General features: G+C 37.7%; 2 protein-coding genes across 2 annotated transcripts in view; both read right to left on the minus strand.

Annotated features, from left to right (window-relative positions):
* Positions 1-362: 362 nt before the first annotated feature.
* Positions 363-7,794, minus strand: rab38b (RAB38b, member of RAS oncogene family). Its single transcript, XM_067399329.1, has 3 exons — positions 7,535-7,794; positions 3,486-3,766; positions 363-2,428 (listed from the first exon to the last, which is right to left on the minus strand). Exons 1-3 carry the CDS (start codon positions 7,731-7,733, stop codon positions 2,276-2,278), a joined length of 633 nt encoding a protein of 210 aa, XP_067255430.1. The 5' UTR covers positions 7,734-7,794; the 3' UTR covers positions 363-2,275.
* A 3,516-nt stretch (positions 7,795-11,310) lies between these two features.
* The window catches only part of grm5a (glutamate receptor, metabotropic 5a), a 36,993-nt gene continuing 25,122 nt past the window's right edge, over positions 11,311-23,181 (minus strand). The window contains exons 5-9 of the mRNA XM_067397946.1: positions 21,616-21,862; positions 21,223-21,391; positions 18,016-18,142; positions 15,243-16,182; positions 11,311-12,381 (exon numbers count right to left, since the gene is read on the minus strand). Of these exons, the coding sequence (XP_067254047.1) occupies positions 11,502-12,381; positions 15,243-16,182; positions 18,016-18,142; positions 21,223-21,391; positions 21,616-21,862 (2,363 nt within the window). The 3' untranslated portion in view covers positions 11,311-11,501. The remainder of the gene's footprint in view (positions 12,382-15,242; positions 16,183-18,015; positions 18,143-21,222; positions 21,392-21,615; positions 21,863-23,181) is intronic.

Consider the following 23,181-nt stretch of genomic DNA (forward strand, 5'->3'; position numbering starts at 1 on the left):
AATTCTCTGAATTTTGGGCATTCGTAAGAATTTCCAGGAATGAAGTACCTTCTCATGCTCTATAAAGAATCAAAACACAAAAGTACAGCCTTCAGAGGCTTGGACGCAGAAGAAAAAAAAAAAGGCATGCAGTTGTCATGGTGATAACACTAGAGTTGAATATAGGTGGGAAAATAACTACAAGGCTGTAATTTGTCTAACCTTCCCTCAGCTAGTTATTCCACCTGAGAGATCACGTTTATGTTGTTGTACATGCACTTAAATATAATTGGTGATGATAACTCTTATGTTAATAATGCTAATCATGTAAGAATGAAAATTCAGTCAACAAGAGATTTTATTTCACTCTACAGCTTTAAATGTAGACATTATATTATTTGACAGAGCATAAAAATGTTTTTTATATTATACTGCAGAACCTTACAAAACAAAACAGACTTTCATAATTCAAAGTGTTTCTTTATACTTTGAAACAACTGACACCGTCTCGACAGAATGGCTCACAAACACTTATTTAATGATACAATACAATCCCTAATAATACAACACCTCCCACATAGACAAATACTATCTGAGAATAAAAACTCTGTGTTTGCAGCAGGTGCAGATGGATATGGAAAGGCTGTAGATCAATATACACATTAAAGGATTTGAATAAAGCACATAGTGATGTAGGGAATCATGGGAGATTTATATAATGTCAATGAGTCATACACTGAATCACTGCAAAGAAGAGATGTGAGATGCAGAGAGTGAAAAAGGAGTGAAATGGAAGGATGGCAGTAGATAAGAAGGGCCAGGGTGTATGAGGAGATACAGTTTGAAAAATCTACTCTGTGCAAACATTTAATAGACATTTAGCTTTATTGTAAACACTCTAGACATGGTATTACAGAATGCAAGTTCAGATCCCATAAATTAAAACAATAAAAATCTCATAAAATAGTATTATCTCAGCCAGTCCATTAACAGTGTCAATATAAAGGATGGTAAAATAAGCATACTACAGAATATATATCATAGTGAACTGGTCTAAACACCCCACATAAATAAAAAATATAAGCTTTAAGTCCATGTTTTCCAGCTTATAACATTCAAGTTGAGATAAAACGGAAAATCTTTTTTTCTGTATTGTGACGTATATTATCCAATGGATTATTTAAAAAGAAAAAGAAGGATAGAACTTGGTTCTGTCCATTGGTTGTTGATTGGATGAAGGCGGAGCTGAATGCAAGTGTTCAATCAATTTTAAGAAAGGGGCAGGGTTTAAGCAGGGTAAGTGGTTGAAAAAATGTTGTTTCAGTGGAAAATCGCGTTATGACATTTTGATTAAAAATTACGAAGTCAGTTTTTTTTTTTTAAATGAAACACTCATGGATGAATTGTTAACAATAAGATGAATAACATGCATTTAGAAAATAAATAGGGTGAATTTTCATTTCAGGCCGACTTTAATAAAACCAACTTTTAGCTTTTGAAATGAGCAGTTGCCTCTGATGAGAAATCTGAAGACAAAAAAAATTGATGACTCATCCTGCACTACACAGATTTTTGTCCAATCAAATGCACTCTAGAGTGAGAATGTCCCTCCCACAAATACCATCTGCCACCAACTAGCAAATAGTAAATCCTGGTTCATTATTGCGACATAAAAAAAAAAAAAGCAAATTTGCTTTAGTTAAGTTAAAGAAACAAAAAGAAAAAGCCCTGTAGTATGTCCTGCCTAAACTTTCTGTTTCAGTAGGATGCGATTGATGGGGTCTTTAAAACTTTTTAGTGAGTTTAGACAGGAATTTAGCTGAAATGCAGATGCAAATCGGTTCTGAAAATGTCTTGATGGGGTTATTAAAACAGTCCACAAGAACCAGAAACAACAACTGTATTATGGTGCACATACTGATGAAACACTCCTGCTTCTGAAAGCATACTCAGCCATCTGTCTGTGTGACAGAAATAAGTTCTCCTCTCTCACCTTGTGCATTCAAGCATGCTAGTCCAGGACTCCCCAGGTTTTTGTTAGACATAACACAAAAAAACTCAATTCACTCACAAAAAAACATAAGGTGCAGCTTCAAACATGAATACATTTACTTTGTGTGCAAGCTCAAAGTGTCTGTAGTTTAATGCTGTAGACAGGTGTAACTAACAGACAGATCTTGCTAGTGGTTGCGACTTGCGTTGGTCGACCATAGTGCTGGAATCAGAGGGATTCTGATGTTTAGATCTACATCCTCTACAGTCCAATGCTGCTGCCATACTTTGTTGCCACCTCCTCTCAAGGTTTGAAACATGCAGAACAGGTCATTTCTTTATCAGAGTTGAGCTGAGGAGAGATGGTATCTGGAACCACTGATTTCAGGATATCGTTCTCACTGGCAATTATGTGTTTCACTAGGAAGTTGGCAGCCTCGTTAATGTTGAGGTTTTCCTTAAATTTGGAGAGAGAGAAAGAACATACATGAAACTTTTTTGATAACCAGCTTTTAAAATGTTTGGTTTGATATTTCGGGAAGGAGATTGTGTTTGATCTCATCTCCCATTGACCTTGACCTGGGAACAGTAATGAATTATTAAAACCCATGAAAATGCTCATAGCTGGAGGTTAATTTAAGACTGATTGGACTCTTCATTAAGGATGAATGGATAGAGGTGCTAAAATAAACGAAATAAATAAATAAATATATGCCTTTGAAACATCTCAATTGGATTTAATGAGATGGCCCCAGTGTACCAAAAGTCCATTCTCCCGTTTCCCTCGGCAACCGCTCTGCATGTGAGTGGCAGGTGTAATTAGCGTGCAAATATTAATAAGCTTCAATCAGAGCTTTAATCAAGCACTAAAGGTTCTGACAATACAAGTTCTGTCAAAAGATACTTGTTAGTCTGCTGTCAGCAGGCTAGAAAAGCTATTTTATTGTACATAAAGGTGGTCTCGGCTAATGGTGGCTGCCATGTCGACATCACATGGCAACCTAAAAAAAAATCTCTTTGTGTGTTGGTAACCCTCCTGACATCTTCAAAAGTGGAAAACATTTATTGTTGGCAACAAATACACCTGCAAATACAAAAACGTGCTTTTGCGTGCTATTCGTGCCAAAGGGACCGATATAAATTCTAACATTTCTGTTGAATTGAAAAAGTGAAAAGCTATTACTGTGGTGGTACCCTGGTACCGTGGTGTAAACTGATGGTAAAACCATGGTATTTGATATTTAACATTGTATACAATGATTAATATATTCATAAACCATGGTATTTACATGGCACTCCAAAGAATACCATAGTACACATGCAAAATTGTATTGATACCATGTCCAAAACAGTCTCTTGAAAACATGAATATAGTACAATGTCATATTTTCAATTATGGTATGGTATTAGCATCTAAAATCATCACTATACCATACATTTTTTTTTGTAAGCGTAAACAAAAACATTCTCTGTCGTTGCTGTATCTAAAATCATAGCAAAATGTTATACCTTACCTTAGCGGATGTCTCAAACCAGCCCACAAATCCATTGTCCTTGCAGTACTGGTCCATTTTCAGGCTGTTATTAGTCAGAAAGTCTCTATTTTGGTCGCACTTATTGGCCAGGAGCACTGTGGCGACACTCTGGCCATTTGAAAGTATTAATTTTGAGTCCAGATCCTCCTTCCATTTGGAGACTGCCTCAAACGTGGTGGGTCTGGTAACATCAAAAACAATGAACGCCCCCATGGCCTCCCGGTAATAAACCCGCGTCATGTTCCCGAACCTCTCCTGACCTTCCAGTGCAGATGGAGAGGGAAAAAAAAGGGAAAAAACAATTGGGAAAAGCACAACACAAGCAGCCAAATGCAACATAGATGTACAGTCCTGTTCGAAAGTTTGGGGTCGGTAAGATTTTTTAATGTTAAAGTCTCACCAAGACTACATTTATGTGATCAAAAATACAGCAAAATTTTATATTTTAATATATTTGAAATGTAATTAATTTGGCTTGAAAAAGCCAACTTACTGTTATGCTATTTTCTTCTGAGACTAAAATTTCCAACTCTAACTCCTCCTTTAACTCTACAAACTCAGGTCAGATCTTCAGACTGTTCTGACTTAGTGTGCTACTGTATATCTTTTCTAACTGATCGGACTTACGGTTTTCCTAAAAAAGACTGTTAAAGCTCGGAAAAATCCCATTGACTTTCATTGGCGGAATGTTCAAATGAGCCAAGACTGTTCAAACTCCAACTGTCAAAATTCAAATTTAAACTACGGAAGCCCATTAGACTCAAAAACTCAATTAGACTCAAGTGCCATTCTATGTACTATTTCTAATCAATTGAAACTCATTCAAACTCAAACTCATCTATCTATCTATCTATCTATCTATCTATCTATCTATCTATCTATCTATCTATCTATCTATCTATCTATCTATCTATCAAACTAAATCTAGCAACACCCTATCAACCACACCGAGTACCCTAGCAACCACATAGCAACATTTTAGCAACCACCCAGAGTACCCTAGCAACCGCATAGCAACACCTTAGCGACCACCCCGAGTATCCTAGCAACCACATAGCAACACCATAGCGACCACCCTGAGTACCTTAGCAACCGCATAGCAACATCCTAGCAACATACCCCGAGTACCTTAGCAACCGCATAGCAACACCCTAGCAACCACCCAAAATACTTTAGCAACCATCCCGCGTACCCTAGCAACCGCATAGCAACACCCTAACAACCACATAACATCTTAGCAACCACTCAGAGTACCCTAGCAACCACATAGCAAAAACTTAGCAACCACACAGAGTACTCTATCAAAATTACTAAACTAAAACTGAAACTTTCAAACTGAAAACTTTTAAAACTGCTTCAAACTTTCTGGACCGGCTTTTTCAAGCCAACTTAAAGTTTGTCTCGACAAACTTTTTTTTATCTAGTTTATTCCTGTGATGGCAAAGCTGTATTTTCAGCATCATCACTCCAGTCTTCAGTGTCAAGTGATCCTTCAGAAATCATTCTGATATGCTGATTTGCTGCTCTTTTGCTGATCTTTACTGTCAATTTTAAATAATTAATGCGTCCTTGCTGAATAATCGTAATTATTTCTATTTTTTTTTTTTAAATCTTACTAACCCCAAACATTTGAAATCAGTGAGATATTTTAGCATTACTTGCCAGATACTCTCAAATTCTAAGAAAAACCCTGTGCCAAGATAAATTTGGCATGATTATGTTTAGTATATTGAATCTACTGAACAAAAACACATGACTTTATAAAATTCATTGTGTAATTTCCAGCAATGTGTATCGTTCTGAGCAGTATCCACAGCAAACTTTCTTGTTCTTCTTATTCATCGAATATGCTCATTACTACTGATTTTTCCAGCTAATGGCACATTCCATCTGTGCGCGTTTCTCTTGTCCGACTCTGAATGCAGCCACTCTTCTCGGCTGCCAACATTACACAACATTCCCTAGGACAGCTGTTTCTTTCAGGTTGTTCTGTTATTTATTCAAAATTAGAATCAGGAGGTGCGTGTTGATCTCCACAGGTTTGACAGCAGTCTGCTTCACACTTGATGGACCACGAAACACTACTGGTTTTGTTAATCCATACGGGCTTTTGAGATATTACACAGGTGTTGTACAACAATAGCAGTGAATTATCAACAGTGGATTATAATCTAAAACATTGATCGAGACTAAAATAAATCTTGCCTTTGCTTAATGCGTTTGTGAAGTCATTTGCACTTGAAAATTGGAGTTTTCAGACGTGCCGTTCTTATTGCTATCACTGATTGAAATTTGATGAAACAGTGCAGAATTCCCATTGCTAAATTGTAACCGTCACCTAACTTGACAACTTGGCAAAACGCGCGTGCTTTCAGAGAAAGCTATTAGTCACTAACAATGAACTCGGCATGTTTCACTTCATGAAATTGTATATCAGATGACTTCCTGGGCAGCAATGAGAAGTTTATGAAGCTCACAAGGAGTTTATGACTGTATGTATGACTGCTGAATCATGTCAGGAAGATCAGTATAACATAAAGTTAGTCCTACTGCGACATTAATAATGAAGAACAAACCTTTAATTCATCCAGTTTAGAATGAGTTTAATCTATTAGTTTAACAATGCATTGCCATTCATTTACTTATCTTAAGTCATGTGCTGCTGTTACTGCTACCACAGTTACCTTAAGGAAGGTAGACTTTCTCACAAAAGTGTTTGTTGTTGTTTTGGATAAGTGTGCGATTTTATTTCCAAAAATGTACCATGAACATATATACAGTTGTTACTATGGTTATTGCTACTGCAACTAGAGTGGTGCAAACAAACACAATGACAGAATTGTAAAAGCTTCATATACTGACTGACTTTTTAATATATTATGGTTTAACAGTAATAAGAATAGCCTAATTGTACTATGGTATTTTGGTGGAATAAGGACTTAAACTTTTTTTTTGAAAGCCTACATTGGGTTTCCATGTTTGACTCTCATCTCATCTCTCAGCAGTAGCTTAAGTGTTGGAAGTACACTTACCCGTAGTTTGCTTACAGAGATGTTCCCGCAATGTCATCCGCGTGCTTTATCTCTCAATCTCTCTCACATGAGACCTTTCCATGCAGGCACGCGGAAAACGAGTTCTTTAAGCTGCGCGTGCCTGGCACGTGAGGGGGACGATAAACATAGAAGGGAACATAGACTTCTGGTTTGGGTAGGCGCGTATTTTGCTGCAGAATAAGATCAACTAACATTACATTTAACGTCGTTAAGCCGTAATGGACTAATCTGATATTGAAATTGAGCTGCACTAAGGTTTTACGGATCAGTGTTCCACGTAACCACAACCACAGCCAAAACAACTAGTTTATTTACGGTAAAACTATAGGCCTACATTTTAGTGGATTTATTTTAAAGTTCCTAATTGTACAGACTGTCAACAAAATATCAAATTGTATATTTAAGCTATTAAATAAGGAAAAATAAACAACGAAAAAAGTTTTAGGCTATAAATTCTAAACAAGTGGAATTGTCACGCAGGGAATTTTTCCATCAATATAGGCGCCTTGCCCATGCCTACTTATAAAATATTTAAACAATGGTTTAAAATTATGCTTAATAAATAAATATTACAAATAATAAAAAAAACTTAACAATATATTTAAAAATAATATTTTATCCAATAAGTGTACTCAATATTGTACAAAAACTATTCAATTATTTTCCATTAAAATTACTAATAGCCTATTATTGCATTGTACAATGATGTATAAGACGCTTTCATAGTATGTATGTGTGTGTGCATTTATTTATTTATTTACAGACAGGCTAACCTCTCAAAGTTTTATTGTAGTAACAGTGACTGTTTTGAAGTACGTTATGTTACATTAATATTTAGTGAGTAAACAGAATAAACTCCATCACGTGAGTTAAGTTGTTAGGTACTTCAAAACAATGCACTTTTCTCACATTTAAGTGTTTAATAAATGCTGACACGGATGTGTCTCCTTAGTGCTGCAGCCTACTTTCTCTTACCTGCGATGTCCCACAGCTGCAGCCGGACCGTCTCTGAGTCCCAGTTGAGAACTTTGAGCGCAAAATCCACCCCGATAGTCGCTCTGTAGTTAGTGGAGTACGTCTGATGCACATAGCGTTTGATGATGCTGGTCTTCCCTACTCCCAAATCACCAATGACAAGGATTTTGTATAAATGCTCTTTCTGATTGCTATGCATCGCTGAGGACGTGTGTGTCCGGAGTTTATCACACTACCTAGTCATCTGTCATTGAACTTAAACTGGCACCGCCCAGGGCGTGGAGAAACTTGTGACCAGCTGTCAGACAAGCTCTGTTTGCTCATGTGGGCAAGATTTCCTGTCATTCAACGTTTACTCAAGAGGAAATAAATCTGTCTGTCTGTCTGTCTGTCTGTCTGTCTGTCTGTCTGTCTGTCTGTCTGTCTGTCTATCTATCTATCTATCTATCTATCTATCTATCTATCTATCTATCTATCTATCTATCTATCTATCTATCTATCTATCTATCTATCTATCTATCTATCTATCTATGTCTGGCTGTCTATCTATCAAAACTAAATCTATCTATCTATCTATCTATCTATCTATCTATCTATCTATCTATCTATCTATCTATCTATCTATCTATCTATCTATCTATCTATCTATCTATCTATCTATCTATCTATCTAAATCCATCTATCAAACTATCTGTCTATCTATCAATCAAAATCTATCTATCAATCAAAATCTATCTATCTATCTATCTATCTATCTATCTATCTATCTATCTATCTATCTATCTATCTATCTATCTATCTATCTATCTATCTATCTATCTATCTATCTATCCATCAAACTCTATCTCTCTATCCATCAAACTCTATCTATCCATCAAACTCTATCTATCTATCTATCTATCTATCTATCTATCTATCTATCTATCTATCTATCTATCTATCTATCTATCTATCTATCTATCTATCTATCTATCCATCAAACTCTATCTATCTATCTATCTATCTATCTATCTATCTATCTATCTATCTATCTATCTATCTATCTATCTATCTATCTGTGTCTGTCTACCTGTCTACCTATCTAAATCCATCTATCAAACTATATCTATCTGTCTGTCTATCTATCAATCAAAATCTATCTGTCTATCTATCTATCCATCAAACTCGATCTATCTATCTATCTATCTATCTATCTATCTATCTATCTATCTATCTATCTATCTATCTATCTATCTATCTATCTATCTATCTATCTATCTATCTATCTATCTATCTATCTATCTATCTATCTATCTATCTAGTATGTACTGTCCACATAAAGAGAGAGAGAAGTACATAAAGGAAGAGACGAAAGAGGGGGTGGAACTGCATTCCACACTTAATCATGGAAACTGTGAAAATAACACAACCACGCAAACTCCAGCCTTGGAGCACAGCATCTCCAAATACCTCAATATTCCAAGTATTCACCCTGAATATTTTTTTTTTTAAATGATTAAATTAAAAAAGAGAGAAACATTTGTAATTGAGCCTCCTTTAATAACACTCAGGTAAAACCAATATTTTCATACACTTTGAAGAGAAATAAAAAAAGACTTGTCCACATCATAAATAAAACCTCCAAGTAACAGAAATATTGCAAGCTACATTCGTCCCACTGTCACAAAGCTTAATCCACTATGACCATCATATTGAATCAGCACAAATATTTAGTAGAAAAATACATCACACACACGGTCGAAATCTACATTCTATGAACATCTTGTCAGAAAAGGCAAAGAGCGAAAAATGCAAAAGACTTTTAGAAAATGTACAAAAGTTCTCAAAAGAACATTGAGCACTTGTTTTAGCTAATGGCACTGTTCTGCATGCAAACATGACCTTATTACATTACACCTATTCAAGAAGAATATTGCACATTGATTAAAAGAATAGATGTCTGTTGGTAGGTACAATGTGCATTCCTACTAAGTCTGAGCATTTTAGCTTAAATTATTTCATAAAGTTCATACAAAAAATCTTATCTTTAATGGGAGACTTTAATGTGGTTTATTAACAAAACTGTAATGCCCTGTTTAAGAATCATGTCCACAGTGTAATGACAATTTGTTTTTGGCTCATCTACTGTATTTATGTATTTATAACATAAGCCTGAGTGGAATAAAAAAATGAAATGATTTGCAAATCATGTAATTATATTTGTTGTAATAGGCCCTGTATTCATATATATTGCTTTATGTATAAATCACTTAACCTGCATTACTGTTCAAAATTTAGGGTCAGTAAGAATTTTTTAATGTTTTTGAAAGAAGTCTCTTATGCTTACCGAGGCTACATTTATCTGATCAAAAATACAGTAATATTGTGAAATATTATTACAATTTAAAGGTGCTCTAAGCAATCCTGGGTGGAGTAACTTCCTGTTGACATTGTCAAACAAAACAGAGGCTAGCTAGACCCTCCCTCCTCCTCCTCCTCCCCCTCCCCTCCATGCTTCCTGAAACAGTCATGAACGCGCATTTAAAATCATTCTTGTCGGTTATTGGCTGGAGCGTGTTTATTATGTTTCGTGGTCCAGGCTGCACCAGGTAGTTTTTGTTGCCATTTTTGGAGCTTGTGGCGACTACAGAGACCGCGTTTTTTTACAGTGTGTTCAGGGGACAGGCAGTTAGCGGATAGTGAGGAGATGTTTGCTGTTTGTGACAAAAAATGTTTTGGCCTAAAAACGCGTGACATCGCTTAGAGCACCTTTAAAATAATAATATTATTTTAAAATGTAATTTATTCCAGTGATGCCAAAGCTGAATTTTCAGCAGCCATTACTCCAGTCTTTAGTGTCACATGATCCTCCAGAAATCATTATAATAAACATTTCTTATTATAAATAAAGTTGAAAACAGTTGTGCTGCTTAATATTTATAAAACCATGATACATTTTTTTCAGGACAGAAAGCTAAAAATAACAGTATTTACTTAAAACAGATTTTTTATTTTTTTCGCAACAATGTAAAAGTCATTAATGTCACTTAAGATAGATAGTTGAATGCATCCTTGCATAATAAAAGTATTGATTTCCTTAAAGGAAAACCCTTACTGACCCCAAACCCTAAAATGGTAGTGTAAATAGTTAAATTTTCTTGTATTTCCTATTAGTTTGCGTCATTTCCTCAAATTTCAAATTCCATGTCTCAAATTAAAGTGATTATTCACTGAATTCTTCAAGTAATACTGGGACATGTTTATGTAAATTAATAAATTCAGTCATCTGAAAGACAATGCTATGTTAAAGTGTCAGATTTCTTCAGTATCTAAATAAACTTGCCCTTACATTCCTTCTATTTGATTTATTATGAAAAATATAATAATAGATATTATTTTTATGAGTTATATAAAGTGGCACAACATGCAATCTCTAAGCTAGGGTAATAAAGAAAATGACCAATATTTAAACAAACTGCTTTGCGCTCAAAGGCTCAACTTGGTCCTACATTCAAACACTTTTACTTCCATTGTATGTGAAGAACCGTGCAAGACGTTCAGGCATCTTGCTGACAGGCAACAGGAGAGATAAAAATGACATCAACTGGAGCAGGAGTTTTGTTATTTTACATACCTGTGCGGATTGACGTCATTGGAATGTAATTAAATCTTCCAGTCTACAGACTGACCAACATCAGTAGCGTCTTGCCAAGAAGGACCATAAACTTTGTCAGAGCGCTTTGGTGCATGAGAGCATGTCAAGTACATCCTTAATTATCTGAAAAGCAGTTTGGTGAAGTGCCTTTCCCTACGCAGTTCGGGATTTTGAGGACGGGCTGGATTCCAAGCACCATAAAACGTCCTCAGCGAGTGCTTCTATATTAAGAGTTTACACTCCTTGACATTTACAGCTGGGTTTTGCAATCTAAGCAGATGCACACTCTCAGTAGTTGCCTCTCAGTCTCCTTCCTGTGCTCCAAATAATCTCTCAGAGTGAAGAGGAGCTCTGGCTGTAGTGCCGAAGCATCAGCTGGTCATATATCGGGGAGCAGGGCTCACACAACGGCAGCTCCGAGGCTGGCGATGTGGGAGACTCGCTGATCGAGTCCACGGAGGAGTCTCTGAATGGAGAAGGTGGCGTCAAGGCGCCCAGATCCTCAAAATCAGTTGTCCTGACCGCACACGAGGAGTCGTAGGTGCTGTCAAAAAGGCTGGCCGGTGAAGCCCTGCTACTCCCACCGGCAATGATGCCCCCGGTGATGCCGACCGCGGAACGAGGGTTGGTGTTTGCTACGGCCACCACATCTGCGTAAGTGGTGACGGTGGTGGGATGCGGCCTTTCTTGCGGGTGGAGACGGAAAGAGGGGGAGCAGGGTCTAGCGACCGGGGCGGTGGTGTTCACGGCTGCTCCCGGCGGTGACCCGGGCAACATCATGCTGTTGAGCTCACTGATGTTCGCCGTGAACCGACTGACCACACAGCTGATCTGATCCATGATGGAGGTCTGGGGCGGGCCGCCATGATGCAAGCGCTCCGTCAGATATGAGGGTATAGTCACCACTGCCGTACGCTCTTCATCACGCTCTTCCACTTCGCATCGCTGCAGCGGAGGTCGCTGACACACGGTCGGCAGCGGAGAAGGGGTCCGGGGGTGGTAGGCTACAGGGTAGCGCTGGTTTTTCTGAGACCCGTCGTATGCCAGCTTCACCCCGGTGTCTGGCGGCCGATCACAGCCCTTTGAGAAGGGCTTAATAATGGCCGTCTGGTTGGCCTCTTCCTTTTTCTTAATGTGGATTGAGATCCGCTTCCACAGGTTTGGCCTGTAAGTTCTCTCATTCTGTGCCCAGGTCACAGTTTTGCCATTGGAACTGTGGAAAAAAACAGCAATGTGTATTTAAATGATTAATTATACATAAAATAATATGATATATATATATATATATATATATATATCAAAATAAAATATTTGATCAAGTCTGCAAATAAAAATAAAAGCAATTATGTTTTTAGTATGTTTTATGTTTGGCAACCATTCTTTTAAAGGGTTAGTTCAACCAAAAATGAAATTTCTGTCATTAATTGCTCACCCTCATGTAGTTCCAAACCTGTAAGACCTTAGTTCATCTCCGGAACACAAATTAAGATATTTTTGATGAAATCTTTTTTATCCTATCAATGATATTACAACATTCAAGGTCCAGAAAAGCAGTAAAACATTGTTAAAATAGTCAACGTGACTACAGTGGTTCAAGATTAATGTTATGAAGTGACGAGAATACTTTTAGTGCGCCAAAACAAAACAAAAATAATGACTTTATTCAACAATTTTGTCCCTCCTCTCATACGCTATTTACATTGCAGTGCTTCCAGGTTCTACGGTGCATACGTGTGATGCTGATACAGGAGTCGGCCAATACTGAGCTGCCGTTCGGACATAACCACAGAAGCGCTGAACTGCCTTCTCTGCGTCACAGGACACAAAAAGTATTCTCGTTGTTTCGTAACATTAGCCCCGTTTCCACCGCAGAAACTTCCCCAAGGAACTAGGGACTTTGGGGTGGCACTCGGTGTGTTTCATCTAAAGGAACCAGGGTCTAAATAAAGTTCGGGTTAAAATTCTCCTCTCAAAAAGTCCCTGCTCACGAGGTACTACTTTTTCAAAGTTCCGGAACTTTCAGGGGTGGGACTTGGGTGCTGAACATGCTGATTGGTTGAGTTCATGCAGCATTTTGATTCAACCACCATTTTAAAAAGTCTGTTGCGGTGTGTCACCAGACTAATCTTCAATAGTCCGGTGAAAACGAGGCCCCAAATCAGCCTCAGACTCCAGAGGGTTAAGTACTCAGCCTCATGTCGTTCCAAATTCATAAGACCTTCGTTCACAAATTAAAATATTTTTGATGAAATCTGAGAGTTTTTTTTATCGTCAGTAGAAAGCAACGAAATTACCACAAGGTCAAGAAAAGTAGTAAAAACATTGTTAAAATAGTCAACGTGACTACAGTGGTTCAACCTTAATGACAGAAATTTCATTTTTGGGTGACCTTTAACCATAATTGATGGAGTGTGTAGCTTTTCATTTCTTAAACAACCATGTAGGAAGACACATTATGGCCATACTCCAGGACGACAAAGCCAAGATTCATCAGGCTCAAATTGTGAAAGAATGATTCAGAGGGAGAATGACAAATCATTTTCACACTTGAATTGGCACCTCTGAGTCCAGACCTTAAATTTAATGAAAGTCTTTGGGAAGTGCTGGAATAGATTTTACAGAGTGCTCGACTCTTGCATTGTCAATACAAGATCTTGACCAAAAATTGATTCACCTCTTGATGGAAATAACATTAGAACATTTATTTTCATCAAGAGGTGCATCGATTTTTGGTCAAGATCTTGTATTGACAATGCAAGAGTGACAATACTAAGACTCTTAAGTATCTGCCTGTTTAAATCCAAACAGTGACTTGGCAGGGCAGTGTATATACACATTTTTATTTTTATTTTTTTAATACAAATACAATTTAACATAATGTATAAATTGTTGGTAAATGTTAATCTCCAGTGTGTTTTTATGTAATAAGAATGAATAAAGGGTCTTGTGCCTCTGTGTGATGATAGTAGGTGACTTAATAGTCATGGAAAAAACACAACAGGACAAGCTAGCATATATCAGGTTAAGCAACTAATGACCTTCCCAAAACTGAGAAACTGAGACTGAATTTATGTACTATGCCCTTGTTAGTGTGTAACATTACAGCTAAAGGCAAGAGAGAACTGACCCTACCATTATCTATCCAAATCCATCCATTCCAAGTGCAATTACCACCCTCATCCAGTCCTGTATGTCAGACAGGAAATCTCTAACTTCAGTTCTCCTAATGCACCTGGGGACCCATCGACCCACATGCACGAAACTCCGAAGTTGCTCCAGGAATGATTCACTGGCAGACAGGGTAATTGGTTGGGGCTCTTTTTCTCTTTCGAGGGGAATATTGGCTTTTTTTTTTAATGTGCTCTAAAATATGCTCAGTTGGGGAGTTGATTCATTTTCAGTCTAAACTCATTTTCATCCTCAAAAGCAAACCTTTGGCAGGCATTACTGAGAGATAAACAGATTTAATGTGAGCTTTAATTATTTATTTTTGTCAGAAGCGGCTTCTGCATTTGAGAGCAGTGACTGCACATCATCTTATTATAAAGAGGAAAAAATAAGGATTTTCAAAACTGACATAAAAAATAATTGACACGTCATGCCTCATTATTCTTAAATTCATTCAGTGAAAATCCAATTAAACCAAAGAGTTTCAAAACATAAAGGAAAAAGTAAGATGTCAATACTCACTTTAGAGAGCTGAATAATAATAATAAAAAAAATTCAAGTTTGTCATTATGACCAAGCATTTTTTTGTAACCTGCAGGATTATTAATAACTAAAACTATTCTAAACATTTTTGGTAAATAAAATAAAATAAAATATTAGACGAAGAACATAAACTAGAAATATAGCCTTGGCAACTAGCTGAAAGTAGGTTGAATCATTAAAATTACTAACAGGAAATAAATAAAAATAAGGCTAAAACTGAAATAAAAACACCTAAATAGTAATATATGAAAAATAAAAATATCAAATGCATATAACAAAAAAAAAAAAAAAAAAAAAGAAGAAGAAAATGAGAACTGGAAATATATATAAATAATACTAAAATAACACTGCTCCAATACTGACCTGACTGTGTCTGTGCCAGAACCTCGCCGTCTGAACAGGTTAGCCAAGCTGCTAGACCGGCTAGCGGCCGAGGCAGCTTTCCCGTCACCCACGTGCATCCTCACAACTGTCGACGTGGTAAAAGCACTGCGTACGTTCCTCTCAGGTTTGGCCAACATGATGTAGACTTTGGGCACAAACATGCAGCACAGCGCAGTAGTGGCGCTAAGGCTAACGGAGAAACACATGGTGATTATCTTGTAGTTTGAACCGAAATAAATTGGCACGAAAGCCAGCCAGATAATACAGGTGGTGTACATAGTGAAAGCGATGTATTTGGCCTCGTTGAAATTGGCGGGGACATTGCGGGTCTTAAAGGCGTAGAAGGTGCAGCTGAGGATGAGCAGCCCGTTGTAGCCCAACGGCGCCACCACTCCGAGCGTTGTGGTGTTGCAGATGAGGTGCACCTCGCGTATGGACGGATAGTCGTAGATCACTTGTGGAGGTTCCATGATGAAGAGCGCCACGATGATGCCCAGCTGAATCAGGATCAGGATGAAGGCGATGACCAGTTGGGCACATGCGCTCATGAAACGAGGCTTCTTGGTGCAGATCTTCTTCTTACTGCCCGCAAGGATGCGAGCGATGCGGTTGGTCTTGGTGACCAGGGCTGAGTAGCTCATGGCAGGAGAAAGTCCGATGCCTAACCTCTGCAAATAGCAGTATGCCAGATGCGGCTTGGCAATGAGGCAGAACGTGCACAGATACCCCAAACAGATGCCAGCCAGGATGATGAAGCACAGCTCCCTGCTGGAGGACTTCACCACCGGTGTGTCGTGGAACCTGATGAAGACTAAAGTGACGAAGGTGGTGGCGAGCAGGCCAAGGCAGGCGAAGACCACGGCGGCGATAGGCTCAGGATCTCCCCACAGAAGGTACTGCACCGGGATTGGCTCACAGCCTGAGGGACATGAATTTCAAAAGACGTAATTAGGCACTAGTACAGGTTGCCCCTGGAACTTCAAATAAAATATTTTCTCTTTAGGGTTGCAATTATATCGCACAAAGATCTATATGTAGTGCAAACACTATTTTTCATAAGAACACCCATCATTATGTAGATAACACAGTAAAACTGCTGGCTGAAGTACCGTACAACTTTATAAACAACAACAAAAAACAAACAAAACCATCCGTTCAACCAAGCGTCATGCATTATGCATTACAGGCTGACATCAACAAGCACTGATATATTTAGCATGTGCGATTTGCATCAAGAGACAGTGAGTGAGGATGAAACGGAGTCTTGATTTGGATAGCCTTTAATGAGGTTGATCAGATGAGACTGTGAAGGTTTGTTTTGTTTTTTACAGGTCAGATACACCGTCATTCTCAGACTAGTCACACCAAAGAGCTACTCTGGAAAGTTATGGTCATGATTATCAAAGGCTTTTGTGGAAGTCCCTTTAGGGCAAGTCAATGAAATCCAGCCATATTTGTATTGCCCCCGGGCAGCTATTCATGCTTCAGAATCTCTGTAAATGTTTGTCGAAGGTACACTTTAATAATGTTTCAAATCAGGAATAAAATATGACACCAATTTCATCAGAAATTGTGCTTCTTAAACTTAAATTAGACTAAAAACAGTATTGTTTTTTTCAGACTGGTCCAGTTAAAGCACATGCACTAACACAGTAACACTTTACAGTAAAGTTTCATTACTTATGTTGTTCCAAACCCATAAAACTTTTGTTCATCTTTGGAACATAAATGAAGATCTTTTTGATGAGCGAGAACAAACACGAAAACAAACTCACTGGTTTTTCCGGAAGCTCAAACGTACTGCATAACACACGAGAATGAATTGGTTTTCAAATGTCAAGCAAACATGCTTGAGCTTCCGTTAATCACAACTGATGTGTGAGTTGATGAATGTTTGTGTGAATAAAAGCCTATATTTAAAATGTTCATCATATAAAGCAGTCGTCTCTTCAGAAATTTTGGACTAAACCGCTCAATTCATAGGGATTAGTTTTACGATCTCTTTGTGAACTTTTTGAAGCGTCAAAGTGATCGTTGCGTAGCTGTCTATGAAGGGTCAGAAAGCTGTCAGATTTCATCAAAAATATCTTCATTTGTGTTCCGAAGATGAATGAAAGTCTCAAGCTTTAAATTTTTTTGAGCTTAAAAAGATTTGAGCTTAAAAAGGTGATTGGTTATTTTAAGTGGGACTATGGCCAACACATTGAACATTTTGATTTATCATATTTATATATTTACATATGCACCATCGTTGCTACAGAGTCTTTGTGCAGTGCATAAACTATATTGAAGATAAAAAAAAAAAAATGGTATAAAATTGAAAAATACAAAATCACAGGTAGTCAACCTGAAAATCAACTGCTACTAAATGTCGAAAATTGGCACTCAGGCTCTCGCATGAATAGCAGAGCGGCCTCGGCTCTCAGTAATGTACTACATGCTGAGAGACTGCTGCTTCAGGGCTTACGCTTGACAGCAATTCTGGAACATTCTGATGGGGACCCCCGCCAAGTCCAAATCTCTGTTTTTGGCATTAAGTTGCCATGGTCCAGATTCTCAAATAACGCTCTAAGAGATAAATGGGTCTCCTATGTTATTCAGTGACCCAGATACTTCTATCACTCACTGTTGTACAAGATGAGAAGCTTATGTGGCTGGTCTAAGAGTTTTAGAATCATGGGTTAAAGATGGTTGTGACTTCTAGATGAAATACAAGAAGAACATTTTGCTCTCAAAGTGGATGTAGAATCACCTGTGAGGTCATCTGTCGGCCAGGATCCAAGCTCACATGCTCGGCAGGTGTATTCATCAAACACAAACTCGTTTTCTTTACACGGAGTGCAGGTCCAGCAGCAGCTCACCTCACCTTTACGGATAACCTGAGGTGGTCAGAACAGACTGGTCAAGACAAAGTTAAAGATTTTTGTGAAGAAAATGCTTGCTCTCAAAGCCACCACCACAATGCTAAATTGTTGTAGATGGTTGCAGTGCACTTCTTTGCCGCTGATAAGGTGTTGTAAGTGGTTTTAGAGCATTGCAATGTGGTTATTAAGGTGTTTTGAGAGGTTGCCATGTATCTCCTCCCTAAATATGGCTCAGGCTCATGTATCAATATAAGTGAATGAGATTTTTTCCACACATGTATTATCTGCTCGGTGAAATTTTCAATTATAGGACGGATTTTTTTGCACTAAAGTTTGTATGTCTGACTCTAACGATCGAATTTGTAAGTCTGATTGCTTAGAAAACTAGAAAACACCCTTCCTATTAAACCACATGGTTTGAGATATCAGGTTAAAATTTAAGATTTTAAGCTATATTACATTTGAATATTTCAACTATATACAATATACATCTTAATATTTACAACTATTTACATCTTTATATATATATATATATATATATATATATATATATATATATATATATATATATATACACACACACACATCTTATTTATATTAATTTATACTATATACATATTTAAAATACATACAACACCATTCAAAAGTTGGATGGTGAATATTACTTTTTTTTTACTTTTATTCAGCAAGGATGCATTATATTGATCAAAAGTGTCAGTAAAGACATTCATAATGTTACTAAAGATTTCTATTTGAAAAATAAATGCTGTTCTTTCAAACTTTCTATTTACCAAAGAACATATGATTTTCACAAAAATATTGTGGAAATAATAATGTTTTCAACAATGATAGTAATAAGAAATGTTTCTTGAGCACCAAATCAGCATATTAGAATAATTTCTGAAGACGAAGTAATGGCTGCTGAAAATTCAGCTTTGCCATTACAGGAATAAATTACATTTTAAAACATTAAAATAGAAAACAGTTATCTGAAGTTTTAATAATATTTCACAATATTACTGATTTACTGCATGTTTGATTTAATAAATGCAGCTTTGGTGAGCATAAGCGACTTCTTTCAAAAACATGAAAAAAAAAATCTTAAAGAATTCAAACTTTTGTATGGTAGTGTATAACAAATAAGCATGTACTCTTAAAGGCACGATATATTAGATTTTTGGATTAAAATATCCAAAAAACACTAGAACAATGTTATATATTTTGTTGACCTTTTGTACTGTACTTACATTATCCCAAATGTTTCCAAGAATTTCTAAAAATAAGCAAATAAGAAATAAGCAAATTTAACCAGGACACGGACTGTGTCCATGCGTCACCTATCAATGACATCATACCCACGTTACTCTCGATTTCCGGTTTTATTTTGTAGAAACCATGGAAACACAGAAGGTGCTTTAATATATTATGTGTTCTTTCAGACAGGTGAGCAACTGTTTTGATACATTAATCAAGAGAAATCTAATCATAGCTCAACACAGTAAGTCATTGTTTAAATCTTGTTTTCTTGATGTACTGCGAGTAACATGTTTTACCATGCCTAATATCGATCTAGCTTGTGTGCAACAAGTGTCTCATAGTAGCCGCCGAGAACACACAGAGTAGCATTATAACAACTTTCAACACACAAATGTATCTAATATGATAGATAGGGCTGTAACGATATGCGTTATGAAACCGAAATCGCGATACGCAGGTCCACGAACCTGTATCGCGATGTGAGAAGGCAGAATCGCGACACACCCCTTCCAACTCCCAGAGTTATCCTTCCTGTCCAGATCCAATGCTACCACATTTTTAAATTACTACGTTATAAGTATTAGGGGTGTAACAATTTATCGTAGATGGTGTGTCTCAATCAGCTCTCTAGTTCAGTAAGTGTTTCGGGCACACGTTGAATCTTGCAAGCAGGTTTAAACGTTTCTCATGTCAGTCTCTTGCATGGTCGCGTGAGAAAAGTCGTGGCTTTCTTTCACCGCAGTGCACAGCAACAGCTGTGCTCACAGAAAAGCAAAAGACGCTTGCGATGCTTTGCTTTAAGAAGTTCTGTGGGGCCGTTCACATATTGCGTCTTTTCCGCGTGCAAGTCAGTTATTATTTTCAAATGTAGCCGCGCGGCAGGCGCGTTCATAATGGGATCGACGCGCATGCAATTCTCAACTTCTCAGAATGCCGCAAGCGCACCGCAGGTCGTGTGACAAGAATAAACCGATCAGCTATGGCCTTTCCGTAACAAAACATCAAAAGCTCAGCCGAACAGCTGATCATAGCTGTACATGGTGGTTTTTATATCTTATCTCCATCAATATATCTCATAGTAAAACGAATGCAAGGGCTAGAAATCATTTATCCTTTGCAGAAACATCCTGATCCTCTTGGAGAGCTCAGTTCATGGTTGCATAGCAACGACCGACGCCATGGGAGCGCAAGCGCTTTGGAAAGAAGGAGAAGCGGTGCGGCCGCGCCTTCCACGCGTTTTAGACGCGATATGTGAACGGCTCCTATTCATAATTCTAAGTTCATGTTAAATTTAACATTTTTTTTTCAGTGACAGACAGCCCTATTCAACTGTTAATTTGAATACAGAAGGTTTTTATTAAAATGTTATATTTATTTATTTTATTGAAATGTGATCTTGTATGTACAACAAGGAAAATTATTGAAATTTGTTAATGTTTTTTTAATAAATCTTGTTTGAATTTCAGTTTTTTGTTCAAAATATCGTGATACGTATCGTGAACTCCGTATCGAGATACGTACCGTATCGTGACCTGAGCGTATCGTTACACCCTTAATGATAGAACAACACTGCGTTACCCCACATACTCATGACCGGAAGAAGCTGAAGCGGCCGTCTGCGACATAATGATTTCTGACCGAGCCCTGTCGGATTCTTTTACACCAGCTGTAGAGATCACACCACCCATGATTACACAAAATCAAGGCGTCATCAAGCTACGCCTTTGTTTTGAATAAGCGACCTCTAGCGGCGAAAAACTACATATTATGCCTTTAAACAAAACAAATTTTTAAAAAAATACACTGACTTCAAAATATTCCTTCACTGCTTTTTTCACCTTTATCTGAGCTTTTTCACAGGGATCACTGCACACTGATCTGATGATGGCACTGCTGTTGGCCCAAATCTCCTCGTCATCCATCTTCAGCCCACTGTTGTCCCAGCTGCCCACGTGAATGTAGCTATAGTCCTCCTCGCTCATCTGTTTAAAGTTCATGATCTCATACCTAGAAAAGCACATGTAAAAGCAATGTAATGGGTGTGAAAACAGAGTCATTCTTAAAATCATCAACATGGTTTCCCTATATAGCCATTCAGTCTGAAGTAAGATATTTTTGAAAACGACTTCACTTCACAATGACATCAACGAGAGATTGTTTTCATTCTATTTGAAAGGAGTTTAGAAGCACATTCTTACTTATGAATGGAGCAGAATATGAAAGATTCCTACCTCCCTGGGGAGTCTCCGTTCTCATCAAACAGCACCACTTCTCCCGAGACACCGCTGAAGTTTGTCCTCATGAGAAATTCTAAGAGTTTACCTCCATCAATCGGCCGCATGGCTTCACAGAGGCCTGCATAGCCGGGGCACAGAGACTTCTGCATGGCATGCAGGCCGTAAGCCATAGAGTAGATGGCATTGATCACAAAGCCCATCTTTGTGTCCTGAGCATACTGGTGTCGGAGCGACTCTTTCTCTATGAAATGCCGTAGTGAAAACAAACAATATATTGAGTTCTAAATTCACCATTACTTTTTATATTAATATCTATTCAGTGCTTTCATCTGCCACAGTAATGTCTGTCTTTATTTGGGGGCTTTTCTCAGCATATACTGATATTATGTTGTTCATTTCGAAGGTTCGTTATTAGACGGATAGATGGATAAATGGACGGATGGATGAATAGATGAAGTAGTGAAAGGACATGGATGGATAGATAGATAATGAATAGCTGAATGAACAGATGGAATGAAAGACTGCTACATAGTTGGATGGATGGATGAACGATAGATGAAGGATCATGGATGAATTAATAGATGGAATGAAAGATGGGTGGATGGATGGACGACTGGATGGATGGATGGATGGATGGGTGGATGAACGATAGATGAAGGATCATGCACTGCATGAAAAGAGCTGTATCCGGACAAATATGGGATGGGAAATCCCTGCTAAACTTGAAGTTTCCCAAATGTATGAGGCAGACTGCTTGGAAAGGTAATATGCGAATGTAAACTCTGTAAAACTTCCAGAAACCTGATGTATGTGGATGTATACAGGAATCGGTGTAAGTTTCCTAGGAATTCTCCCAGCTAGCTGCGAGGAGTGGTGGCTGTGAGGTGTGAAGGGTTTTCATATGTTAATGACTAGCAGGAGGTGCTGGCTTTGTTTTCATAGCCAGGTCTGGGAGGGGGTTAGCCATTGTGTGCCTATACTAGAGCAAACTTTTCATTTTACAACAAACTTGCAAGCTGCAAACACTGCTCTTCTCGAAGATGCTATCCAGTGTCTTGGTGCTCTTGAGCGAAAGTTTGACGAGCAAAGACCACAGTAAGAACAAAGACCGCAGGAAGAGCCATTCCATAAAAAGAGTAAAGAGGGCACATAACGTGGGCATTGCGGTAAGTAAGTTGAGTTTTATTTTAGCGGACAATATAGTAGTAACGGTTAAATTATACATCGCCTTGACTAAATTATTTTTGACCCTTTCGTTGTTGTAGTTTTCCGGCCTTTTAAAAGTTTGTCGCGTATGTACATGACATCGTTTGAAAACTCTTTGTTTCCAGCCAATGTATGTGTGCATGTATTAAAGCGTTTTTCATTCAATGTTACAGGAAGCTGTAAGGTGCCTCCACAATTCGGAAAACAACCCACATAAATATGATCTACAAACTGGGTAAGACTGCTGTTTTTCTGCTATGTTTATTTGGCCTTTGTGGGCCATGTTGTTTATGGGGTTTTACGTATTTCTTTCAAATGTAATTAATGACACACTACTCTCTTTCCACACAGAAT

This window comes from Chanodichthys erythropterus, chromosome 10 (assembly GCF_024489055.1).
Source record: "Chanodichthys erythropterus isolate Z2021 chromosome 10, ASM2448905v1, whole genome shotgun sequence".
Classification (NCBI taxonomy): Eukaryota; Metazoa; Chordata; class Actinopteri; order Cypriniformes; family Xenocyprididae; genus Chanodichthys; species Chanodichthys erythropterus.

What these genes read in the sequence shown, in the direction of transcription:
- rab38b (XM_067399329.1), bottom strand. Translation starts at nt 7,733, where the DNA reads ATGCATAGCAATCAGAAAGAGCATTTATACAAAATCCTTGTCATTGGT. An exon ending in GCAGCTGTGGGACATCGCAG is followed by an intron (nt 3,767 to 7,534) that starts GTAAGAGAAAGT and finishes CTGCACTGGAAG; the next exon opens with GTCAGGAGAGGTTCGGGAAC. An exon ending in GGTTTGAGACATCCGCTAAG is followed by an intron (nt 2,429 to 3,485) that starts GTAAGGTATAAC and finishes TCCAAATTTAAG; the next exon opens with GAAAACCTCAACATTAACGA.